General features: G+C 56.2%; 1 protein-coding gene and 1 non-coding gene across 12 annotated transcripts in view; both read right to left on the reverse strand.

Moving 5' to 3' along the window:
- The window catches only part of CHD3 (chromodomain helicase DNA binding protein 3), a 24,639-nt gene continuing 5,843 nt past the window's right edge, over positions 1–18,796 (reverse strand). For 4 of the 11 annotated variants that reach the window (XM_058675843.1, XM_058675846.1, XM_058675845.1 and 1 more), the window contains exons 5-40: positions 17,447–17,730; positions 17,207–17,337; positions 16,935–17,082; positions 16,592–16,785; positions 16,040–16,273; positions 15,675–15,878; positions 14,930–15,141; positions 13,797–13,928; positions 13,385–13,484; positions 12,812–13,003; positions 12,478–12,678; positions 11,980–12,117; positions 11,619–11,740; positions 11,309–11,482; positions 11,057–11,198; positions 10,736–10,867; positions 10,053–10,170; positions 9,719–9,843; positions 9,348–9,579; positions 8,923–9,089; positions 7,835–8,012; positions 7,375–7,440; positions 6,905–6,990; positions 6,658–6,791; positions 5,964–6,108; positions 5,629–5,791; positions 5,403–5,521; positions 5,185–5,317; positions 4,972–5,073; positions 4,665–4,790; positions 3,945–4,053; positions 3,635–3,767; positions 3,156–3,351; positions 1,985–2,148; positions 1,603–1,729; positions 1–1,277 (exon numbers count right to left, since the gene is read on the reverse strand). In XM_058675843.1, the coding sequence (XP_058531826.1) occupies positions 1,159–1,277; positions 1,603–1,729; positions 1,985–2,148; positions 3,156–3,351; positions 3,635–3,767; positions 3,945–4,053; positions 4,665–4,790; positions 4,972–5,073; positions 5,185–5,317; positions 5,403–5,521; positions 5,629–5,791; positions 5,964–6,108; positions 6,658–6,791; positions 6,905–6,990; positions 7,375–7,440; positions 7,835–8,012; positions 8,923–9,089; positions 9,348–9,579; positions 9,719–9,843; positions 10,053–10,170; positions 10,736–10,867; positions 11,057–11,198; positions 11,309–11,482; positions 11,619–11,740; positions 11,980–12,117; positions 12,478–12,678; positions 12,812–13,003; positions 13,385–13,484; positions 13,797–13,928; positions 14,930–15,141; positions 15,675–15,878; positions 16,040–16,273; positions 16,592–16,785; positions 16,935–17,082; positions 17,207–17,337; positions 17,447–17,730 (5,482 nt within the window). In that variant the 3' untranslated portion in view covers positions 1–1,158. Of the gene's footprint in view, positions 1,278–1,602; positions 1,730–1,984; positions 2,149–3,109; positions 3,352–3,634; positions 3,768–3,944; positions 4,054–4,664; positions 4,794–4,971; positions 5,074–5,184; positions 5,318–5,402; positions 5,522–5,628; positions 5,792–5,963; positions 6,109–6,657; positions 6,792–6,904; positions 6,991–7,374; positions 7,441–7,834; positions 8,013–8,922; positions 9,090–9,347; positions 9,580–9,718; positions 9,844–10,052; positions 10,171–10,735; positions 10,868–11,056; positions 11,199–11,308; positions 11,483–11,618; positions 11,741–11,979; positions 12,118–12,477; positions 12,679–12,811; positions 13,004–13,384; positions 13,485–13,796; positions 13,929–14,929; positions 15,142–15,674; positions 15,879–16,039; positions 16,274–16,591; positions 16,786–16,934; positions 17,095–17,206; positions 17,338–17,446; positions 17,731–18,796 lie in introns of all 11 variants that reach the window. The other 7 variants (XM_058675838.1, XM_058675836.1, XM_058675839.1 and 4 more) reach the window with 6 other exon arrangements.
- Positions 6,383–6,519, reverse strand: LOC118759732 (small Cajal body-specific RNA 21). The gene has a single exon (XR_004996385.2). It is a non-coding gene; the product is annotated as a small Cajal body-specific RNA 21 (non-coding RNA).

Genomic DNA, 18,796 nt, shown 5'->3' on the forward strand with positions numbered 1-18,796 from the left:
GAAAGGAAAGTATAATTTATATGTACAACCAATAAACCTGATACAGAAGTGGGGGTCGGGACAGAGCAGAAGTGGGTGTTGAAGAGAGACTTGCAAAGGGGCAGCAAGAAAGTGAGGGGGCAGCGAAGAAGTGGGGGGTTCGCCATGCAAACTGCCACTCTCCTCAGCCCCTGTGGGGCAGGGGACGTGTCCATGTCTCCTAGCCTGCCCTCCATGTTTTGTTCTAGTCCCAAAGGCAAAACAGTCCCCTGACCAGGCCCTCTGTCTGACCCACTCAAATTCAGTCTGTATCTAGGCCTTGGGCAGGGGGGTGAGGGGGGCCAGCAGTTCCCTGGCACCCGGGCCTCCCCTCATGTTCGACCTCTTCTTTCCCTCTCTTTCAAAGTTCCCAGGGCTCCCAGAACAGGTTTGGGGAGCTCCTCTTTGGCTTGAGGGAGTGTCGCCCAACCATTCTTTTTGTGGGTCCCTGCAGAGGGGGGTCGAGAGTCCCAACACAAGATGCCGGTACACAGCAGGTAACTGAGCCAGTGAGCGGCACCTTTATTCTGAGGCTGAACAGCGACGACACCCTCCCTCGTGACTGCTCCGCCCTCTGTCCGTGCTCGCTTGTCTGGGGAGAGGCAGGGGAGGATAACATGCAGCCACCCCTCCTCTTCTCTTTCTCCCTCCAAGGGTTCATTTTCATCCCTCTCTAAAAGTCCCCCTCCTCTCTGCAAAGCTTTTCCCTCCCCCACCAAAAAAAGTCCTAAAGGCCAGGCAAGGCTGATCCCCCAACTGGTAGGAGATGGAGCTGGCACTGCAGGAAAAGATGACGGCGGTAGGGGAGATACCCCCTCTTTGCTCCCCATAACCACTCAGGCTAGGAAGCTGTGTATATCTGGTGGTGGGGGAGTCAAGGGAAGTGGAAGACCCAGTGCAGTCTCCCACCCAGACCTTTTCTCAGCAGCATAGTCTTCTAAGCTTGCTGGGAAAGGGTTGTGGACATGGAGGACAGAGGGCCGCTTCCTGGACACAAGAACTGCAGAGGGGCAAAGGACGCCTAGCCCAGCGGTGGCCCCGGAGGTGGGGAGGGTGAAGGGTTGGCAGCAGGCCCCGGAGCCTGAACTGGGAGGTGGCCTCAGGAGCGGGGCCTGGGAGAAGGGCAGGCCTGGGATCCAGTCAGTCGTCTATACAGATCACCTCCCCGGCTCGGGGCTCCTTCCGTTCCAGCCCGTCTGACACCAAGGCTCCCACCATGTCCTCCTTCTTCACCAGCACTGGAGGGCCGTTGGTGGCGGCTGCGTGAAAAAAGGGGTAAGGAAAGGTCACATCCCGAGAACCAGCCTCACTTCTTGGTCACCTTCTGCCACATGGGACCATCCTGGGTGGGGCCGGGAAAACCTGGCCACGCCCCCACCTCCTGCTGAGGCGCCCGGGGGTGGGGGGGGGGGTACTACCTTCCCAGAAGTAACCTGGATGTGGAAGGCTTGGGCAGGAGACCCTGGGTGAGGTTTTTGGCCACGAGGAGAAAGAAATTAAGAGAGACAGAGCCCTGGGCAGGTGGTGGGGACAAGCTTGGCAAAAGTGGAGTATGAGAAGCAGGGGTGGGAGTCTCCAGCTGACCTGTGATGAAGGACCCTGCTGGCATCTGGCTGTAGTTGGCGCCTGCGGCGCCCAAGGCCCCTACGGGGGCGGCGCTGAAGGCCACCCCGTACCCCGGAGGTGTGGCGTACGGCCCCGGAGGGAAGGCCTGGAATAGAGAGCGATGCAGAGTCTGGGTCAGGGCAGGACCTAAGAGGAAGGAAGCTGCAGGGGAGACGGGGCCATGCCCCACAACTACTGGACGGGCAGATGCAACACATGGCACACGGACATGCACTTGGGAGTAGTGGGGGATGAGGGGTGAGTCAGTCTAGCATTCTGTCCTTCACACTGCTTAGGGCTCTGATGGAGGTGTGTGAGAAGCACCCACAGGGAGAGCAGAGTTAGAGGGAAAGAGAGTTACCGGCGTGGGGTGGGGCTCCGTGCCCTTGCTGGCCAGCCGGCTGAGAATGCTGCGCTCGGACATCTGAAGGCGGGCTGCGATGGGGGGTATTCTGGACAGCGTGGCTGGCAGGCGTGTCACGTCCGCCTTCATGTCGCTCAGCAACTCCTCCAGCTGGTTCAGAACTGGGGCCCGGGCCACGGAGAAAGAAGGCCAAGAGAGAAAGATGGAGAAAGAGAAGAAGAGAGAGAGCCAGGATAGAGATAAGGAGTCAGATGGACAGAGAGAAAGTGAAAGAGAGAGAGAGAGATGTCAAAGAACCAGAGATCCAGGAAATAACAGAAGTATACAGAACAGAAAAGCAGCTCAGGGGAAAAGGCAGTGTCAGGAAGAGACAGAGACCAGACCAGCAGAGCACAGATGGAGAGAGGAGGAAGAGCAGGAGATACGGAGAGAAGGGACACAGGGGAGGACATTGGAAGACACGGGGCAGGGAGTTGTCAGAACATCCCATATCGGCAGAGGGAGGTTTGGGGGTTGGGGAGGATGGGAAGGAAATGGCAGGAGGCATGGGAGGCGGTAAGTGGTGTCAAAGACTTAGGGAATCAAGGTTTTACTATGTAAGAGAAGAGGGAGGCTAGTGGATCAATAATTACTGATTCAAAAAATCAGGAGGGCCAGTCACTGCATCAGGCAGTGTATGCTCACGGGCTTTGGGGCTGGATCCGTCACTCACAAGGGAAGAGGAAGGAAGGGCTGAAGGTCTAAGGGAAGTTCCATGGGGTGGGGCAGAGAGTGGGACAGGTGCTCCTGCCTCTTGGGGTGAATGAATGTCAGTTGCATGAGCCAATGTGGTCTGCAGGATCACAGTTAAGGACTCCTGTGGCACAGAGAGTTGTGGCTCGAAAGTGGGCAGTTACCGCAGGATGGCAGGACCCACAGTGTGGATCGGACACCAGATTTTGGGCGGGGTAGGAGTGTCCCTCTACCAGGCACTGCTATGAATACTATCCGCCTCAGGTGAGGTTACAAACCAAGGGGTGCCTGGTGGGTCGGGGTGGGAGTCAGAGGTCAGGGGGGGTGGTTCAGAGGGTAAAGGGTTCAGAGGGGTGGGGAGATTTTGAGGGGTGCGGGGTGAAGACTTACGCAGCGCTGTGGGCCCTCCCCCGCGCGGGGCCGCCGCGGCCCTTACCCTTGTGCAGGACGGCGTTGGCCGGCTTGTTCCCCGCCAGAGACTCCTTGGAGAGGTGCTGGTGGCTCTCGGCCAGGCACTCAGCCTCGGCGAAGCGGGCGTGGAGGGCCATGGCGGGGTGCGCCGGCTCCTGTGACAGGTTCAGGTAGGCCGCCCGCCGCAGCTGCTCCTCAATCACCAGCGCCTGCTCCAGGAGCTGAGAATGTGAGGTGAGGGGTGGGAGAGGGGGCATGAGTGCAGGGGAACCCATGCAGGACCCCACAGTGTGCAGACCCGCCTGATCCTTGCTGCTGGCCCTGGGCCCTCCGCAGCTCCACACCACGATCCCCGTGACCACCCAAGCCACTACACCTCTCGGCTGTCTCCAGTGTCACCTCCACCTGCCAGGGCTCTCTTCCCTGGGTTCTGCCAGAGCTTCTCTGGCTTCCAGCCCAACCTGTTCCCTCTCCCGCTCTGCTCCTTTCCTCCCTCATTCCCACCTTGAACCTCCGGGCCAGGAATTTGTTTTTCATCTCCAGAAAGTTTCCCTTATTGGCCTCAGTTTTAAAGGGCTCATTGATGATGGCAAACTGAGCATCATTCTGGATGTCCTGCCACCGAGCGTAGCCATGGCTGCCGATGAAGCAAAGGGCATCAAGGAACTTAACAGAAACGGACTTGGCTGTGTAAATCTCTTCCCTTTGGGGCTGGCCTCCCTGCTGTCAGGCGCAAGTCCCCCTGCACGTCATATGAACACCATAATCTCCATGGCTCCCCTCTTCCACTGCTTGCATTCACAGCAAAGGATACAGGACGATGCCAGCCAGCAGCCAATAGTCGTGCCTTCGGTGCCAGATCTCATTGAGTTTCCCGGAGGAAATAGCTGCCCGTTCTTCATTCTGCCACAGTGTGTGAAGCTCTGGAGCCAGTAGAGAGAAGGAAAGTCAAGGGTCTGCATCGCACCCCATAAACAAGTATGGATGAGGAAACTAACAGGGCAATGCTAAGGGTGCCTGAAGAAGACCAGATAAGGGGCCAGCACTGTGGTAAAGCTGCTGCCTTAAATGCCAGCATTCCAAATGGGCACTGCTTCAAGGCTCAGCTGCTCTACTTCTGGTCCAGCTTCCTGCTAATGTGCCTGGGAAAGCAGTGGAGGGTGATCCAAGTACTTTGGACCCTGTACCACATGGGAGACCAAGATGAAGCTCTTGGTTCCTGGCTTTAGCCTAGCCTAGACCTGCATACTGCAGCCACTGGAGAGAAAATCAGCAGATGGAAGACCTTCTCTCTCTCCCTCCTCTCTCCAACTCCACCTTTCAAATAAAAGAATGAAGAATAAAGGTGGTATTAGAGAAGGGAGTTGGGAAGTGACCTAAGGATAGTTCACAGTGAGGCCCAGCATCAGCAGGTGGGACTTTGCTGGGGAGTTCCACTGAAGTAAAGGGAGCAGGTGACTCAGGTACAGGGAGAAACCTGCTGGGGATGGGCAGCTCCCCGTGAGGTGCTGGCAGTGCAAAGAACACCCCCTACCTGTGAAGCCACCGTCTGCGATATTGAACATGAACCGGGGTTTCTCTGACTTCTCCTCACGGCGCCCATTGGACCGTGGCTCGTCTCGAGACCCAGCCCGCAGTTCTCGGTCACCTTTTGCTTCTTCTGCTAGGATAGACAGGGCAAAGCTCATCCCTTGGGACAGTCTTCCCCCAGGTCCCACGGCTCTGGCCTGTGCTGTCCTGGCCTCATGCAAGCTGCCTGCCCAGGCCCCAGCAGTGGGAACTCCAGACCCCACCTCCCAGGATTCCCTTCGCGACCCGCATCCCATCCTTCCAATCGTTACCTCTCTTGGCCAAATCCCCCGTGTCCCCCTGTGGCCTCTCCCTGTGATCCTGTCCATCCAACGGCTTCTCCTCCCCTCTCTCTCCTGGCATCGACTCCATGGCTGTGGGAGGGGACAGGGGATAGGAAAGGAGGACGTCAACCTCACCCCTGACCCCAGAAGAGGACACCACTGCCTTTGAAGTCCCTATCATCTCCGAGGTCAGACACCCACCTGACTTCTCTCTGTCCCCTCGGGGCCCAGCTTGGGACTCCATCTCTCCAGGCGCCCCAGAAATCTCATCAAGAGGAATCCTCCGGGGTTCCAGGCGCTCCCCAAGTGAGGGGGTGGGGCTAGGAGCCTCAGCCTAGGAGAGGGAAGTGGGGTCAGGCAGGGCCAGAGAGCTCCTCTGTTCCCCGTCCTCCCCGGGGAGAGGCCAGGCAGCCACATACCTCCGTCTCCATCTTCTCCCCCAGTTTGCTGTTCTCTGGCTTCTCCTCCTGATTTTCTGCTTCATCCTTCTCGAGAGGTGTCCTCGCGCCATCTCCTTTCTCACTTGGAGCCGGAGTAGCTGCAAGGGGAAGGTGAAGTGAGGAAGGCCCAGCCAGAGTTCCTCTCCCCCAACTCCTGACTCCTCCCTCTACTCCCATCTGTCCTGCCACCCCAGCTCCTGATTACCAGGCTTTGAGGTGCAGGGGCTATTCGTGGCTGAAGCCTCGGGTGTGGTAGGAGAAGTTTTGGTAGGAGAGGAGGCTCTGGAGGAGCGCTTGGAGTCGGCGCTGGAGTCTGGCATCAGCTCTGGCATCGACCAGCGCCCGTTGATGTGCTCAAACTCCTGCACCTGGTGGCAGATGGGGTTGGGGAGCAAGGCCATGGCACAGGGGTCAGCTCAGGGCACCACACACACGGGAAACTCCTAACTCTTCTATCTCATCCTAGTGTCACTGCAGAGCCTGAGGGCGGAAGACGGGGGACAGACCAATTGGCCCTCTGGGTGATGGGAACACTGGTACCTTCTTCTTCACGAGAGACATGACTCCGATGCGGGTCAGCACCTGCTGGCGACTCAGGCCCTCACGAGGGACTCCATCGGCAAAGGTTTCTGAGCCATCAGCCCCGGGCTCGCACAGATGACGCATAAAGAGAGACACGTAAGCCCTAGGGAGCAGGGGGTTGGGGGAGTGTTAGGTAGCCTTAGAAGGGGTACAGGGCAGCTGGTAAGGCACAGAGATTACTGAACATCTGAGTCCCCACCTAGTCAGGTACCCCGAGTTTCTCTCATGGACTCCACCCCTCCAAACTCTACACCTGCCCTGTCGCCTCTCCTACTCTCCCACCAACTCTCTGGCCGGCCTCCTTTGTTCCCCGGGCCCCATCAGTCAGCTCTTCATCCGGGCCACCAGCTCCTCCCGCCAGGGGGTCATGGCCAAGTTGATGTGAGGTCAAGGCAGCCAAGGGAGGCCCCTTACTTAAAGGTCTCTCTGGGTGGTGCCTGCCTGGCTCCTCTACTTTAGGCTCAGGCGAGGGAGGGTGGGGGAGGCTGAGCTCACCCCCCAGGAAATTGAGCCAGGACATGTCCTATGGCCAGGAGCGTGGTGATCAGCTGAGTAAGGTCACATCACATGGTGGCCATGAGGAAGAAAGTAACACCCAGTGTGCTCACCTTTGTGCCCTACTCACCCTTGCTCCCGGTTTACCCACACTCACTTGAACTCCTTTTCGGTCTTGCCCCTCAGGTCCCGCACCAGCCACTGTGTGGTAAAGGCGTCCTGTGGTGGCATCCCCCAGCGCATCACAGCATTGAGGAAGGCCTTCCGCTGGCGGGTGTTGAATCCCAGCACCTGAGGGTGAGGGCAAGCGGGTGGGGTGACCAACGGCCACCATCACAGGTCTTGGACCCGGGCCTCGACCTTCAACCCCTGAGGCCCCTGTAGGGCCTGGGTCCAGCTCTCACCTCGATGTTGCCCCCAACTCGAGCCAGCAGAGGCGGCAGTGGTTTGTCCTTTTCATTCCGGAGCTGCCTCTTGGACTGGCGGCGTCCTGAGGATGGGGCAAGGGCAGCAGGTGAGTCAGTTTCTGCACCACCCCCTCCAGGCCCAGTGCTCAGCAGTGCCAGCTCCCACCAGGGGCCACCCGGAGGATGCCTGGGCACTTGTCAATTCCCTGGAGAAACTCAGAATTACAAAGCTCACGAAGTCCAATAGAATTAAGTTGTGTTAAAAAGTGAGCAACTACTATTTTATGCCAGCAGGACAGTGAAATGATGTAATATTTGTGGATCTGGGCATCTAAGCAGTTCGCAGGTGCCAAATCTCTACAATGGCTACAAACATTTTGTCCAACTCATCTGCAATTTTTAGCTTTTCTATCAGATAGTTCTTAGCTGGGAAGAGCTGAGAGAAAAGTGAAGAGAGCAGACGCCACCTTCAGGACGTTCATCGAAGTCTTCATCCTCCTCCTCGGACCCCACAGAGTACTCTGACTGGTTATCTGTGAGGACAACAGGGCTAGGTGGTCAGTGGTGGCTCCCTGGATAAGCCATGCTGGGGTCCCTGACACCTGGACGTGTCTCCTTGCAACTCCTCGACCTCCTCCCTGGCCTGGGCATCTCTCCCTGGGGGACGCCAGGTCACTGCCCACAGCCTGACACCTCCTGACCTCAGCCGCTTGGGGTCTCTGGAGTCTCTTCTGAGCCACAATTGCCCCAGGTAATCTACACTGTCAACAAGCCCACCTGGTGTCTCCCCCTCCCGCCCCACCCCAACCAGCAGCTCCTAACTACTTCCCCTTGAGTGGGAGAAGGCCTCTCTTCCCTTCCAGTCCCCGCTCAGCTTGTGCCCCACCCACCTGCCATATTCCATCCTTCACCTGGGGTGGAGCTCACCTTGGTCCTCCTGGGCAGCATCATTGTAGTTCACCTGCTTGCGCACCCGCTTGCCCTTGCCCAGGTTCCGGGCCAGGTCCTCCTGCTGCTGCTCATAGTGGTGCCTCAGCAGCTTCTCCCAGTAGTCGGGGTCTACGTTCTCCTCCTGCTTGATGATTTCTCGCTCGATCTCCTCAATCTGAAGGACAACGACAGCCATGTGTCCTCCTTTACCAGGCCTTACACTGCCCCACATCACTACCCTCCTGCTACAGGCAGACCCCACCTAGAGCTCCTCCTCAGCGGCACTTTTTTTTTTTTTGGTTAAGATGTATTTTCTCTATTGGAAAGTCAGTTACAGAGAGAGAGAGATCTTCACTTGTTTGTGTGCTATCCAAATAGTCACAATTGCTGGGGTCCAGGAGCCCAAGCACTTGGACCATCCTCTGTTGCTTTCCCAGGCCATTAGCAAGGAGCTGGATTAGAAGTAGAGCAGCCAGGACTTGAACCAGGGCCAGTATGGCATTCTAGCATCACGGGTGGTGGCTTTACCCTTTATGCCAAATGCCAGCCCCTTTGTGATACACTCTGCCTCCCCTGCTCGGACTCAGAAGGTGCCCTGTGGTGTTCATCAGGACTTTCTCTGCAAACACCACTCTCTAAAGTTGGGTCTCACCTACAGACCAACAAGTCGAGGAGCAAGATTTGGCACAGCACTGAAGATGCCACTTAAAGATGCCCAGATCTCCATTAGAAAGCCTGGGATTAAGACCCGGCTTCACTTCTTGCTAATGTGTACCCTGGGAAGCAAGCAATGATGGCCCAGCTTCTTGGGTCCCTGCCAGTCACATGGGAGACATAGACCGAATTCCAGACTCCTGGCTTTGGCTTGGCCCAGCCGCAGCTGTTGTGGTCATTTAGGAAGTGAAGCAGCACACGGAAGAACTCTGTCTCTCTCCCTCTGAGGTCCACTACTGGGTATTAGGGCAAGAGCAAATAAGAAATCAGAGCCAAGAGTCCTACTCAAAGGCTTCGACTTGAAGCTCCACTGGGCACTACTCTGCAGAGACGGCCTGGAACAGACGGCATGTGGCTTTGCAGCCCCTCACCTTGTCTTCTTCCCGCACGACATACTGGGCCACCTTGAAGGAGCTGAGATACTCATTCATGTTCTGCACATCCGTGTCCTCTGTGTCGTCCTGGTTCCGGTCCAACAGCCTGGCAATGGCCTCGTTGTCATAGTGAATCACACTGCTATCCTCTTCCTTGTTCTCTCCTAGTGGGAGCAGGAAACAAAACAGGACAGGTGTCTCCAACCAGGACAATTTGGTCACAACTTAGGGAAGGTCTGAGGGAAGCCTGACATGGCCTCCTTCTCAGGGAGCCCTAGGAGCTTGTTTCCCCAGGAGTCCATGCTGCGTTTTTGTGATGCTAATTTTCACCCCATAGGCGGGAAGTCTTTCCATGGGAGCAGCATGGGGCTCGCTCCATGAGTGGGGGTCCGCACCCCCAAGGCCACAGTGGTGGAGCTCACCCTCATTCTCATCCTTGAACAGCTCCTCGGTGCCAAATTTGAGGATGTCGTCAAGCTCCTGCTTGGACATGGAGCCCGCCTTGGAGCCCAGCCCAGGCCGCACCACTAGGTGGGTCAGCATCATCTTCCTCTTGGCCACCTGCGTGATTCTCTCTTCCACGGATGCCCGGGTCACAAACCGGTAGATCATCACCTTGTTGGCCTGACCAATGCGATGAGCCCGGCTGAAGGCCTGCAGTGGGAAGCAAGTGAGGTAAGCCAGGAGGAGGTTAGTGAGGAGGGCTTCTCTCCTCCCAGAAGGTGACACCCTCCTCTGTGCACCCACTTCTCCTTGCTCAGTGGGGTGGGGGCTTCAGGCTCCGGATTCCCACCTGGATGTCATTATGGGGGTTCCAGTCGGAATCAAAGATGATGACTGTGTCAGCAGTGGCCAGGTTGATGCCCAGGCCTCCGGCTCGAGTGGACAACAGAAAGCAGAACTGCTGGGCCCCGGGAGCTAGGAGGTGATTAGTAGACCAGGTTATTCTTATATCCAGCACTTCTGTCCACTTGCTGCAAGATGTGCCCTGTCACACCCAACCGCAGTCCCATCTGGAAACCAGGCGTCCCATACACCAAACATCAGCCCCACCCCCGATCCCAGGGACTTGGCACAGGTTTCTTGGGCTGCCCATGCCTACCAGGGACCAAGGCATCTCCCCTCACCATTGAATCGGTCAATGGCCTCCTGCCGCAGAGCGCCTGTGATGCCCCCATCGATGCGCTCGTACTTGTAGCCTTCATAGTCCAGGAAGTCCTCCAGCAAATCCAGCATTTTGGTCATCTAGAACAAGAGCAAAGGAAGGAGTCCAGTTGCCAAGCAATAGGGACGAGACTGTCTCAACCATCCCTTTCCTCGAACTCTGACCCTATCTGAAGCAACTCCTGTGCTATTCCCCTGCCCATCTATTAGTCCGCATTTGTCCCATACTCTTGATCTCAGATCATGCCTCCTAAGCCACAGGTTCTTCTCTGAGACTGATAGAGATGCTTCAGAGAAATCTATGAACTTCCTGAAAACTGCATGAAACTATGATTTTCCAGAGAGTGGACCTGTAACTTTCATTAGAGCACCTAAGAGTCTGTGTTTCTTCCCCCTACCCACTGGTGAGAAACGGGGCCTTTCAGAGAGCCCCCCCCATCCTGTAGGCAGATGGTTCAACCTCACCCCACCCAGTCAGAGTGAAAGAAGCTGGACACAGGAGGATGTAGACTAGGAGTCAACTAGCTACTCTAGCAATTATGAAGGGGCTTCCTGCTCATCTGTGCTCTGGCCATGGGCAGCTGAGGAGCTGAGGCCTGGTTGGGGAGCACAAGGAATAGAAAGAGAGATGCTCACGGCTGCTTACCTGTGAGAAGATGAGCACCCGGTGGCCCTGTTCCTTTAGCTTCCGCAGCATCTTCTGCAGTAGCATTAGCTTTCCAGATGACTTAATAAGTGCCCCACCCTCGTAAGCCCCACTGGGGAGCTTGGGGGACTCCTGAAAATAAGTGGGAGAGGAGAGGATCAGGAAACATGCCCCCACATTCCTAGTGCCTGGAATGCCAGACACCCTAACCCAGCGTCCACCCCTCTGACTGCTACTCCAGGGTCCAGTCCTGGGTCTCCCAGTCCAGCGACACCCCTCGGGGCCACAGCGAACCCCCTCTTGCCATGCTCATGTAATTACCATAGCAGCCACGGGAAAGAGGTATGGGTGGTTACAGCACTTCTTCAGATCCATCATGATGTTAAGCAGCGACACTTGGTTCCCACCACCTCGTGAGTTCAGGGCCTCAAAATTTCGAGTGAGGATGTACTTGTAGTATTTCCTGGAGGCAGGAAGGGAAGCGGCTGGGACACGATACTTAGTCACCAGCTCCTGGAGAGTGACCCCTGCGTCCCCTAACCCCTCAGGCCAGCAGCCCGCCCGGTAGCTCACTTCTGCATGGGGCTCAGCTCCACCCGCACGATGAGCTCCGTCTTGGCTGGCATGTTCTTAAATACGTCCGCCTTCAGCCGCCGCAGCATGTGTGGCCCCAGCAAGTCATGCAGTTTCTTAATCTGGTCCTCTTTGGATATGTCAGCAAACTCCTCCAGGAAGCCTTCCAAGTTGCTAGCAGCCAGCAGGAAAGGACATGAATAAGCAAGTTGTCAAGTTCTTTGCCTCCAACTTCAGGGTCCATCCTCCACCAGCTCTTCTTGGTCACTCGGCCTCTCGTGGCCGAGCCCTCCCTTGGTGAGCTACTTACTTAAACCTCTCTGGGGTGAGGAAGTTCAGCAGATGGAAGAGCTCCTCCAGATTATTCTGCAGTGGGGTCCCTGTCAGCAACAACTTATGATCTATTTTGTAGCCATTCAGGACCCTGAAAAACTAGAAGATGGGGCAAAGGCAGGCAAGAGAATGGGTTTAAACAGTGCAAGTAGCTGTCCTCCACCAGCAGTCACCCCGTCTCAGCTCCATGTCACCTGTGTCCTAGCCCTCACCCCAGGGAGCCCCCAGGTGGCCCACCTTCCACACTGAGCCACCCAAGCACACAGAGCTGCTACTTGTATGGCCAGGGTGGGGGTGCCCATGGCCTCAAGCCCTTCACGCCTGGGATGCTCCCTCACCTTGGACTGGTTGTTCTTCAGTCGATGGGCCTCGTCTACCACAAGGCAGGCCCAGCGGATGGAGCCAAGAGCTGCCTGATCGATGGTGATCAGCTCGTACGACGTCAGGAGGACATGGAACTTCACCTGGGCCTCCCTCTGCCAACACAAGCACTGATCACGTGCTGCTGCCACCCGACCCTCCAGCTCCCATGCTTTAACCAGATGCCTATCCTGCCTGGGATTCCTAAGGGAAGTTGGCTTACACCTTTTCTCCAAGTTCAACTCTAAGCAGGTGCTATTGACCCCAAATTTTCCCCATAGGCCCAGTGCTGACAGACCCACGCAACCTGTTTGGGGTACCTGCCACAGCTCCAGGAAGGGGGCAGGAGAGAAACAACTGCAGGTGGAGGAATGTGGGGGAGGGGAAGGTAAGCTGGGGTCAATGGATCTGAATTCCTCACTAGGGCAAAGGAATGTGGTTTGAGGGTCCCAGGGGCTGTAACGTGGAACACTCACCTTCATCTTAAAAGCTTTCTTGCCTCCCTTTATGGCGTTGTCCTCAAAAGAAAACTCATTCTCACGGATGATGGCCCGGCTGTCCTTGTCACCCGTGTACGTCACCACGTAGAACTTGGGGGCCCACATCTGGAACTCCCGCTCCCAGTTAATGATGGTAGAAAGTGGGGCGCTCACCAGGAAGGGACCTTTAGTATGGCCCTGGACATCAAGGGTAGGGGGCCTGTTAACATTGCACTATTCCAGTCCCTGCTCACTGTCTTCTGGCCACATCCCAGCCCATGCCCACTGGGCCTCAGCCCTGCCACCCTCCTCAGGGGCTAGAATCTAGCACCTCCTTATAGAGCGAGTAGAGAAAGACGATGGTCTGTATGGTCTTGCCCAGCCCCATTTCATCAGCCAGGATGGTGTCGGTGCCCTGGGCCCAGGAGAAGCGCAGCCAGTTGAGCCCCTCCAGCTGGTACATGTGCAGTGTGCCGCCAGTGGCCGTGATGAAACGTGGCTGAGTCTCGTATTTCACGGTAGGCTGTGGAGCCGAGAGATCAGACGACTCAATAGGACCATCTGCCGCGTCTCTGGTCTTGGCACCCCGTCTTCATGCCCGGCCCAGACAGCAAGCTGAATTAGGATTCCCTCTGCTATGGGCCAGTAAGTCTTCTGCCCCATCCCCTCACTCCTTAACACAAAGCCCAGCAGCACCATGGGGAGGGCAGGCCAGTCATAAAACGCCATGTGTTGGCTGCTCTGTCTAGTGTCTCTCTCACTCTTCTGCTGAAATTCCTCACCACTGTCGGGGAGAGGGGAGATGCTGAAGGAAGAGCTGTGGTTCCAAGAGGCCGTGAGTGGAAGTTCTACGGAGTCCTGTCAGTGGCCCCCAGGCAGAGGCTGGCTGGGAGGAGGAACTTACATCATTAGTCGGAGAACTAGGAGGCCCGTCCCCTTGCAGCTCCTTTTTCTTCTTCTTGTACTTGCGGGGCTGGGCAGGGTCCTCGCCCATGATCAGTTCTCTGGGAAAAGCGTGAGTCTGAGGTAAGGCTTCTCTTTTCTGACTCCATCCAGAGCTACATTCTGTCTTCCTCTCTACCAGCTTTGCACCTTCACTCCTTTGGCCCAGCATCCCCCTCCATGAGCATCTTCTCATCCACTGTCAGGCCAGCGCTTCCCTTATCCTGCCTCGTTATCAACCCCACCCCTAGCACCCAGCTCAAGCTACTGCTGCCCTATACTCTTGGTCATGTCCCTCCCAACTGCACTCTTGGTTTATGCTGGAAGCTTAGCTTCTGGAACCCCCCTGTAATCTACATCCTGGTCCCCCTCACCGGTGTCTCCAGTAGCTTTGCTTATGGTCTTCATATTCAGGGATGTTCATTTCATCTTCCTCCCATGTGGACTGGTCATAGGGCAAGTCCCTCCATTTCACGAGATAGTGGTAATTCCCCTTTTTATCCACGCTGTAGGGCAGGAGGCCCAGAAAAGAAAGAATGTGGGTCACAAACAGAAATTCTAACAAACACAACTATCAGCAGACACACACATACACAGAACTCGGGCAGGCCCTTGGAAGAGAGGCAAGAATGGCTAACACATCAGCCCCAGTGTCTCAGGATGGCATCCTAAAATCCAACAATCACAAGCCTGGGGATCCCTCCAATGTCACCTGCTCATCCAGCCTGGAGGTATTTCCCAAACACCTATCTACTCTGTGCCAGGTGCTGTTCCAGGCACTGGCTAGTCAGCCCTGAGTGACAAATGAGCCTATTTTCTCTCAGAGTTCCTGGTTTCTTGGAGGAAGGCAGGAATGGGATCTATATATCCATGAAAACATAGGGCAAAATGCTAAGCAGTGGTGAATTTAAATACACCAACCTTGAGTGACCAGTGATCTCCCACTTGGCTTTCAAACCCCCAAACTCAGACTTGGGCATCTCATGCCATGGGAGAGAGGAGCAACAAAGACACAAGAAAGGGCTGGTGGCTGGTGTGGTGCAGAGTGTGAAGCTGCTACCTGAAGTGCCAGCATCCCCTACAGAGCACTGCTTCAGGGTCTCTGCTAATGCACCCAGCAAAGCAGCAGAAGATGGCCCAAGTACACAGGTGCCTGCCACCCATAGGGAGACCCAAATGCAGTTCCAGGTTCCTGGCTTCAGCCTGGCCCAGCCTTGGCCATAATGGCCATGTGAGGACACAGCAGATGGAAGACCTCTCTCCGTCATTCTTTCAAATAAATAAATCTTAGAAAAAAAAAAAAAAGACAACAAGAGTGGCTGCCCTGGGATGGATCTTTCTCCTGGCCTTTCCTACCCCCAGAAGTGGGGCCAGAGGTGCAGCTGCAGCAGCAGTGATCAAGGTTTCCGCTAACTTGGATTCCTCAGCAGATGTGAACACACGGCCGCCTGTCCCTACAGTGAGATTCATGTCACTGGGGTCGGCCTGCCCTGGGGCAAGAGTGCACCTGTGGTTAACGATCCGGTGGACGGTCATCCACTCGGGCTTGATGCCAAAGCGGTAGTACTTCTCCTCCATCTCGGCATAGTGTGGGTCCTTCACCTTACGCTTGTCACTCTTCCCGTCATCCTCCCCAGAGCCATAGTCCAGGGGCGGGGGCTCATCCATGTCATTCTTCCGCTGATAGTTCCGGTACATTACCAAGTGGAAGATTTCCAGCTGATGGGACACAGAAAAGGGGGAACAGCGTGTCCCCACATCACATCCAAAGAGAACAGAAGATGGCAGAGGCCAGCAGGGGCAAAGGGGTGGGGAAGAGGCTGGATGAGAAAGTCAAAGCCGAGGCAGGAGAATGAATAAACTGGGACCAACAGACCAGAGTCAGGACAGGACCTGGTGGGGCTGTAATCGGCAAATAGAAGCGGGAAGGCTGCAGTATGTGTGTGTGTGTGGTTGGGGGGGAGCGGTGATTACTGAGACTGGTGATATGGATATAATATGGAAAAAGACAGGCAAGCGAAGAGATGAAGTTACCAGAGACTGTTATAGCTAAGGGAATAAAGCCCCTGGAGAGAGAACAAGGTGTGCAGATCAGGAGAGCCACAGCAACTCAAGGCGTGGGCAGCCTGTGAAGGCCACGGGCCTGAAGTGAGGGCATCAAAGGGACTGGCAGCCCTGATGGCAGGGGCTAAGACAGGGGGGAGTAGCAGCAGCCGGGGTCTCGGAGTGTGGCAGGGTAGGGCCCCACATACCTGAAGCTCCTTGGCCCAGGAGCAGTGCCAGTAGGATAGTCCCACCCACTTGACAAAGAACTCTCGTTCTGATCTGCCTTGAAGGGGCCGGGGGGGCGGCACGTCCGGATTCCCATCTGCCTGTTGGGGGGCAGGCACTGCCACAGGTGGCTCGCCCCATCGCCAATGCAGGATCTTTTGCACACGACCCTTCAGCACAGGGCACTTGGGATAGGCACATACGAAGAAGAAGAAGAAAGAGCCGGGTCAGAAGAGCCCGTTGATAGGGGAGGGGTAGGATAGAAGAAACATGGCCATCTGGGCCTCAGGGATGGAGTGGGGAGGTCTGGGCGTGCCCATCCACTTCAAGGTGTGGGCCCACTCACTGTGCATCGGGGACACAGCCACTCGCCGTTTGGGATGTCGGGCAGCGGGGGGTTGAGGCAGTGGATGTGGTAGGAGGAGATGCACGCGTCGCAGCACAGGAGCTCCCCGCCGTCCTTGCACACACGGCAGTACTCCATGTGGTCATCCTCCTCCTCCTTCTCCCCCTCCTCCTCGCCCTCCTCCTCGTACTCTTCCTCTTCCTCCTTGGCCTCCCACTGGACCCCCTCCTTCTCCTGGCGGGAGTGGAGGGGCAAGAGCAGACACAGACAGATGGAAGAAAGATAAAGAATGAGACTGCAAGCCGGCAGCAGCCAGGCTACCCAAATCCTAGAAGTTCAGAGAGGACTGGCTGGGGAGGAACAGAGGCATAGGACCCCGCTCCCCGGCTTCCCAAAGGGTGGATTCCAGGGGCAAAGAGATGTGGGCAAGGTACACATGAGGGTTCTGGGTACAGCAACTCTGGTCCTGGTGTGCCTGGGCTCCTGGCGCTGAGGCAGGAGGAATGAAGCTAAAGTGGGGGGGCATGTCTCTGGGGGACATCAGGTACTCACACAGTGGGGGCAGCTCCATTTGCCCTCAGGAGCCCGGTCAAGTTCAGGGTCAAGGCAGACGAGGTGGTAGGCACGAGGGCAGGTGTCGCACAGAATAATTTCCCCACCCTGCTGGCACACCTCACAGTAATCCTGGTGATCCGTCTCATAGCCATCAACCTCCTCCTCTCCGGCCACTGCAGGACAGCCCAGGACTGTCATATACCCCGTTGGGGACAAGAGGAACCAAGAAAAGGAAGAGGAGGGGGAAGGAGGTAGAATAGAAAAGTCAAAATTGGAAACAAAGACAGTCAGAGGTGAGAGGAAGGCTGACCGACAGCCCGCACACGGCCCACTCCCGTACCCTTCTTCTTCCTTCCCGGCCGTCCTCTCTTGAGCTTCTTGGCACGGATAGGGCCGTCGGGCCGGCCTGAGGCACTGTGGACACTGCCACTGTCCAGGTCTGACTCCTCGGCCTCGGGTTCAGGGCCCTCGTCGCTCTGAAAAATGTACTGTCCGGAGCCCTGCAAGCATTAGTGGGGCAGCCCGCAGAGGGCTCCCTGTCTGACCTCTGGCTCCCACTTCAGCCACCCTCACAGACCCTGGTGTTTAATAGCCCCACGTCAGGGTACTCACCGAGCCTCCCTTCTTCCTCTTGCCTCCCAGCAGACCTAGTTTGATTTTAAGGGGTGCCATCTTCTTTCCCCGAAGTTTCTTGCGGCCGTCAGGCACTCGGGGGCTCTTGCTCCGCCTCTTGTGCCCTGGACCTACATAAGAGAGAGGAGTGGAGGTAACAAGGGACCCCAGGACCCCAGGAGGCATAGGGTCCTGGGGCACCTCCAGGACACAATCTTCTTCCCTCCACAAACTCCCTACCTTTGCCCTCTTTGGTCTTGGCTCTTCGGATGGGTGGTGGCTGGATATCAACAGCAGGGGGTGGTGGGAGGGGAGGGGGTCCGGAAGGTGCAATGGGGGTAGCTGATGAGACAGCAGCTGACACCTGCTCAGCCACAGCCGCCGCTGCTGCCGCCGCCGCTGCCGCCACAGCAGCTGCTGACCCTTTGAAGGGGTTGTTAGCGCTGAACTCTCTCCATTTGGCCCCAAGAATGGTCATCATCTTAGACATCGGGATCTTCGGATTCTTCTTAGCAATTAGGGGCCTGTGAGCACAGCAGCAGAAAACCCGGACACTTTCACAAATGGTCTGGGAAAACCCACCATCTTCCCTGAGTCTAAGTGAGGATGCCTGGCTGGTGAGAAAATGTCCTGTTAAGAAAAATGGTGATTTGAAATGTCCATAAATAAAGAAGTTTCTGAAGAAGCAAACAGCTAGCAAGTATAGGAAACCAAACAGAAAAGGGTCCGTTTGCTCTTGCACGTGTGCCATCCTATTTCGTCTTACTCTGTCAGTGCGAGCTACTCCAAGTTCTGCACTTTTCTCACATGTTCCAGAGGTCCTGAAGAGGAGACCTTCAGGGGTTAGGGTGTGAAAGAGCGGCAGGTTGGTACTGCTCCTGGTGGCATGCTCCACCTGCGTTGCTGGCGATCCTGCTGCTCACACCCACCGTCTTCAGCACAGAGAGGAGTGAAATCACATCACCCAGGGCAGCAGGGCTTGCTGACCACTCCCCCATAGGAGCCAGGCACTGACTGTTCCAGGCTTACGTTCAGTCGGGTTCCCATACTGGTTCCCATAAGGGATGTGCTATCACTGTATTTCACACATTCAGACACTGGAAATGACAGAAGTACGACCACCTGCACCAGAGCATCCCAGCTCCTGCAGCTGAGCAGCTGCTGCCAGGGCCCTGAGCTGCTCTGCTGAAGGGCCCCCTCCCCCTGAGCCTCACTGTTCATGGCACCAAGCCCTACGGAAGGGGCAGGGGACTGGATAACCAAGAAAGCTCAAGAATCCGGATGGGACCTTGTGGGTCTGATCTAGAGAGAAGCCATGTTAGAGAAAATGAACCTGCCAGAAGCTTGGGTAACTTCCTCCATGCTAATACCCTTGTCAGGTCTTCTACCTGTCACTGGGATCATGATCTCCCTGACCATATCCCCTCAGTGAGGAGTTCTCAGCTGGGATCCCAGGATTCTCCCGAGGATGGGGGTTCCCTAAAATGCCACGTAAATGTTGTGTGCATGTGTTTTGGATTTCTCTCAAGAACACTTTCTTTAGCTTTGATCAGATCTCGCAGGGGACATGGCCTCCGACACTGGATCTAT

The sequence above is a fragment of the Ochotona princeps genome, chromosome 17 (genome assembly GCF_030435755.1).
Source record: "Ochotona princeps isolate mOchPri1 chromosome 17, mOchPri1.hap1, whole genome shotgun sequence".
Lineage (NCBI taxonomy): Eukaryota > Metazoa > Chordata > Mammalia > Lagomorpha > Ochotonidae > Ochotona > Ochotona princeps.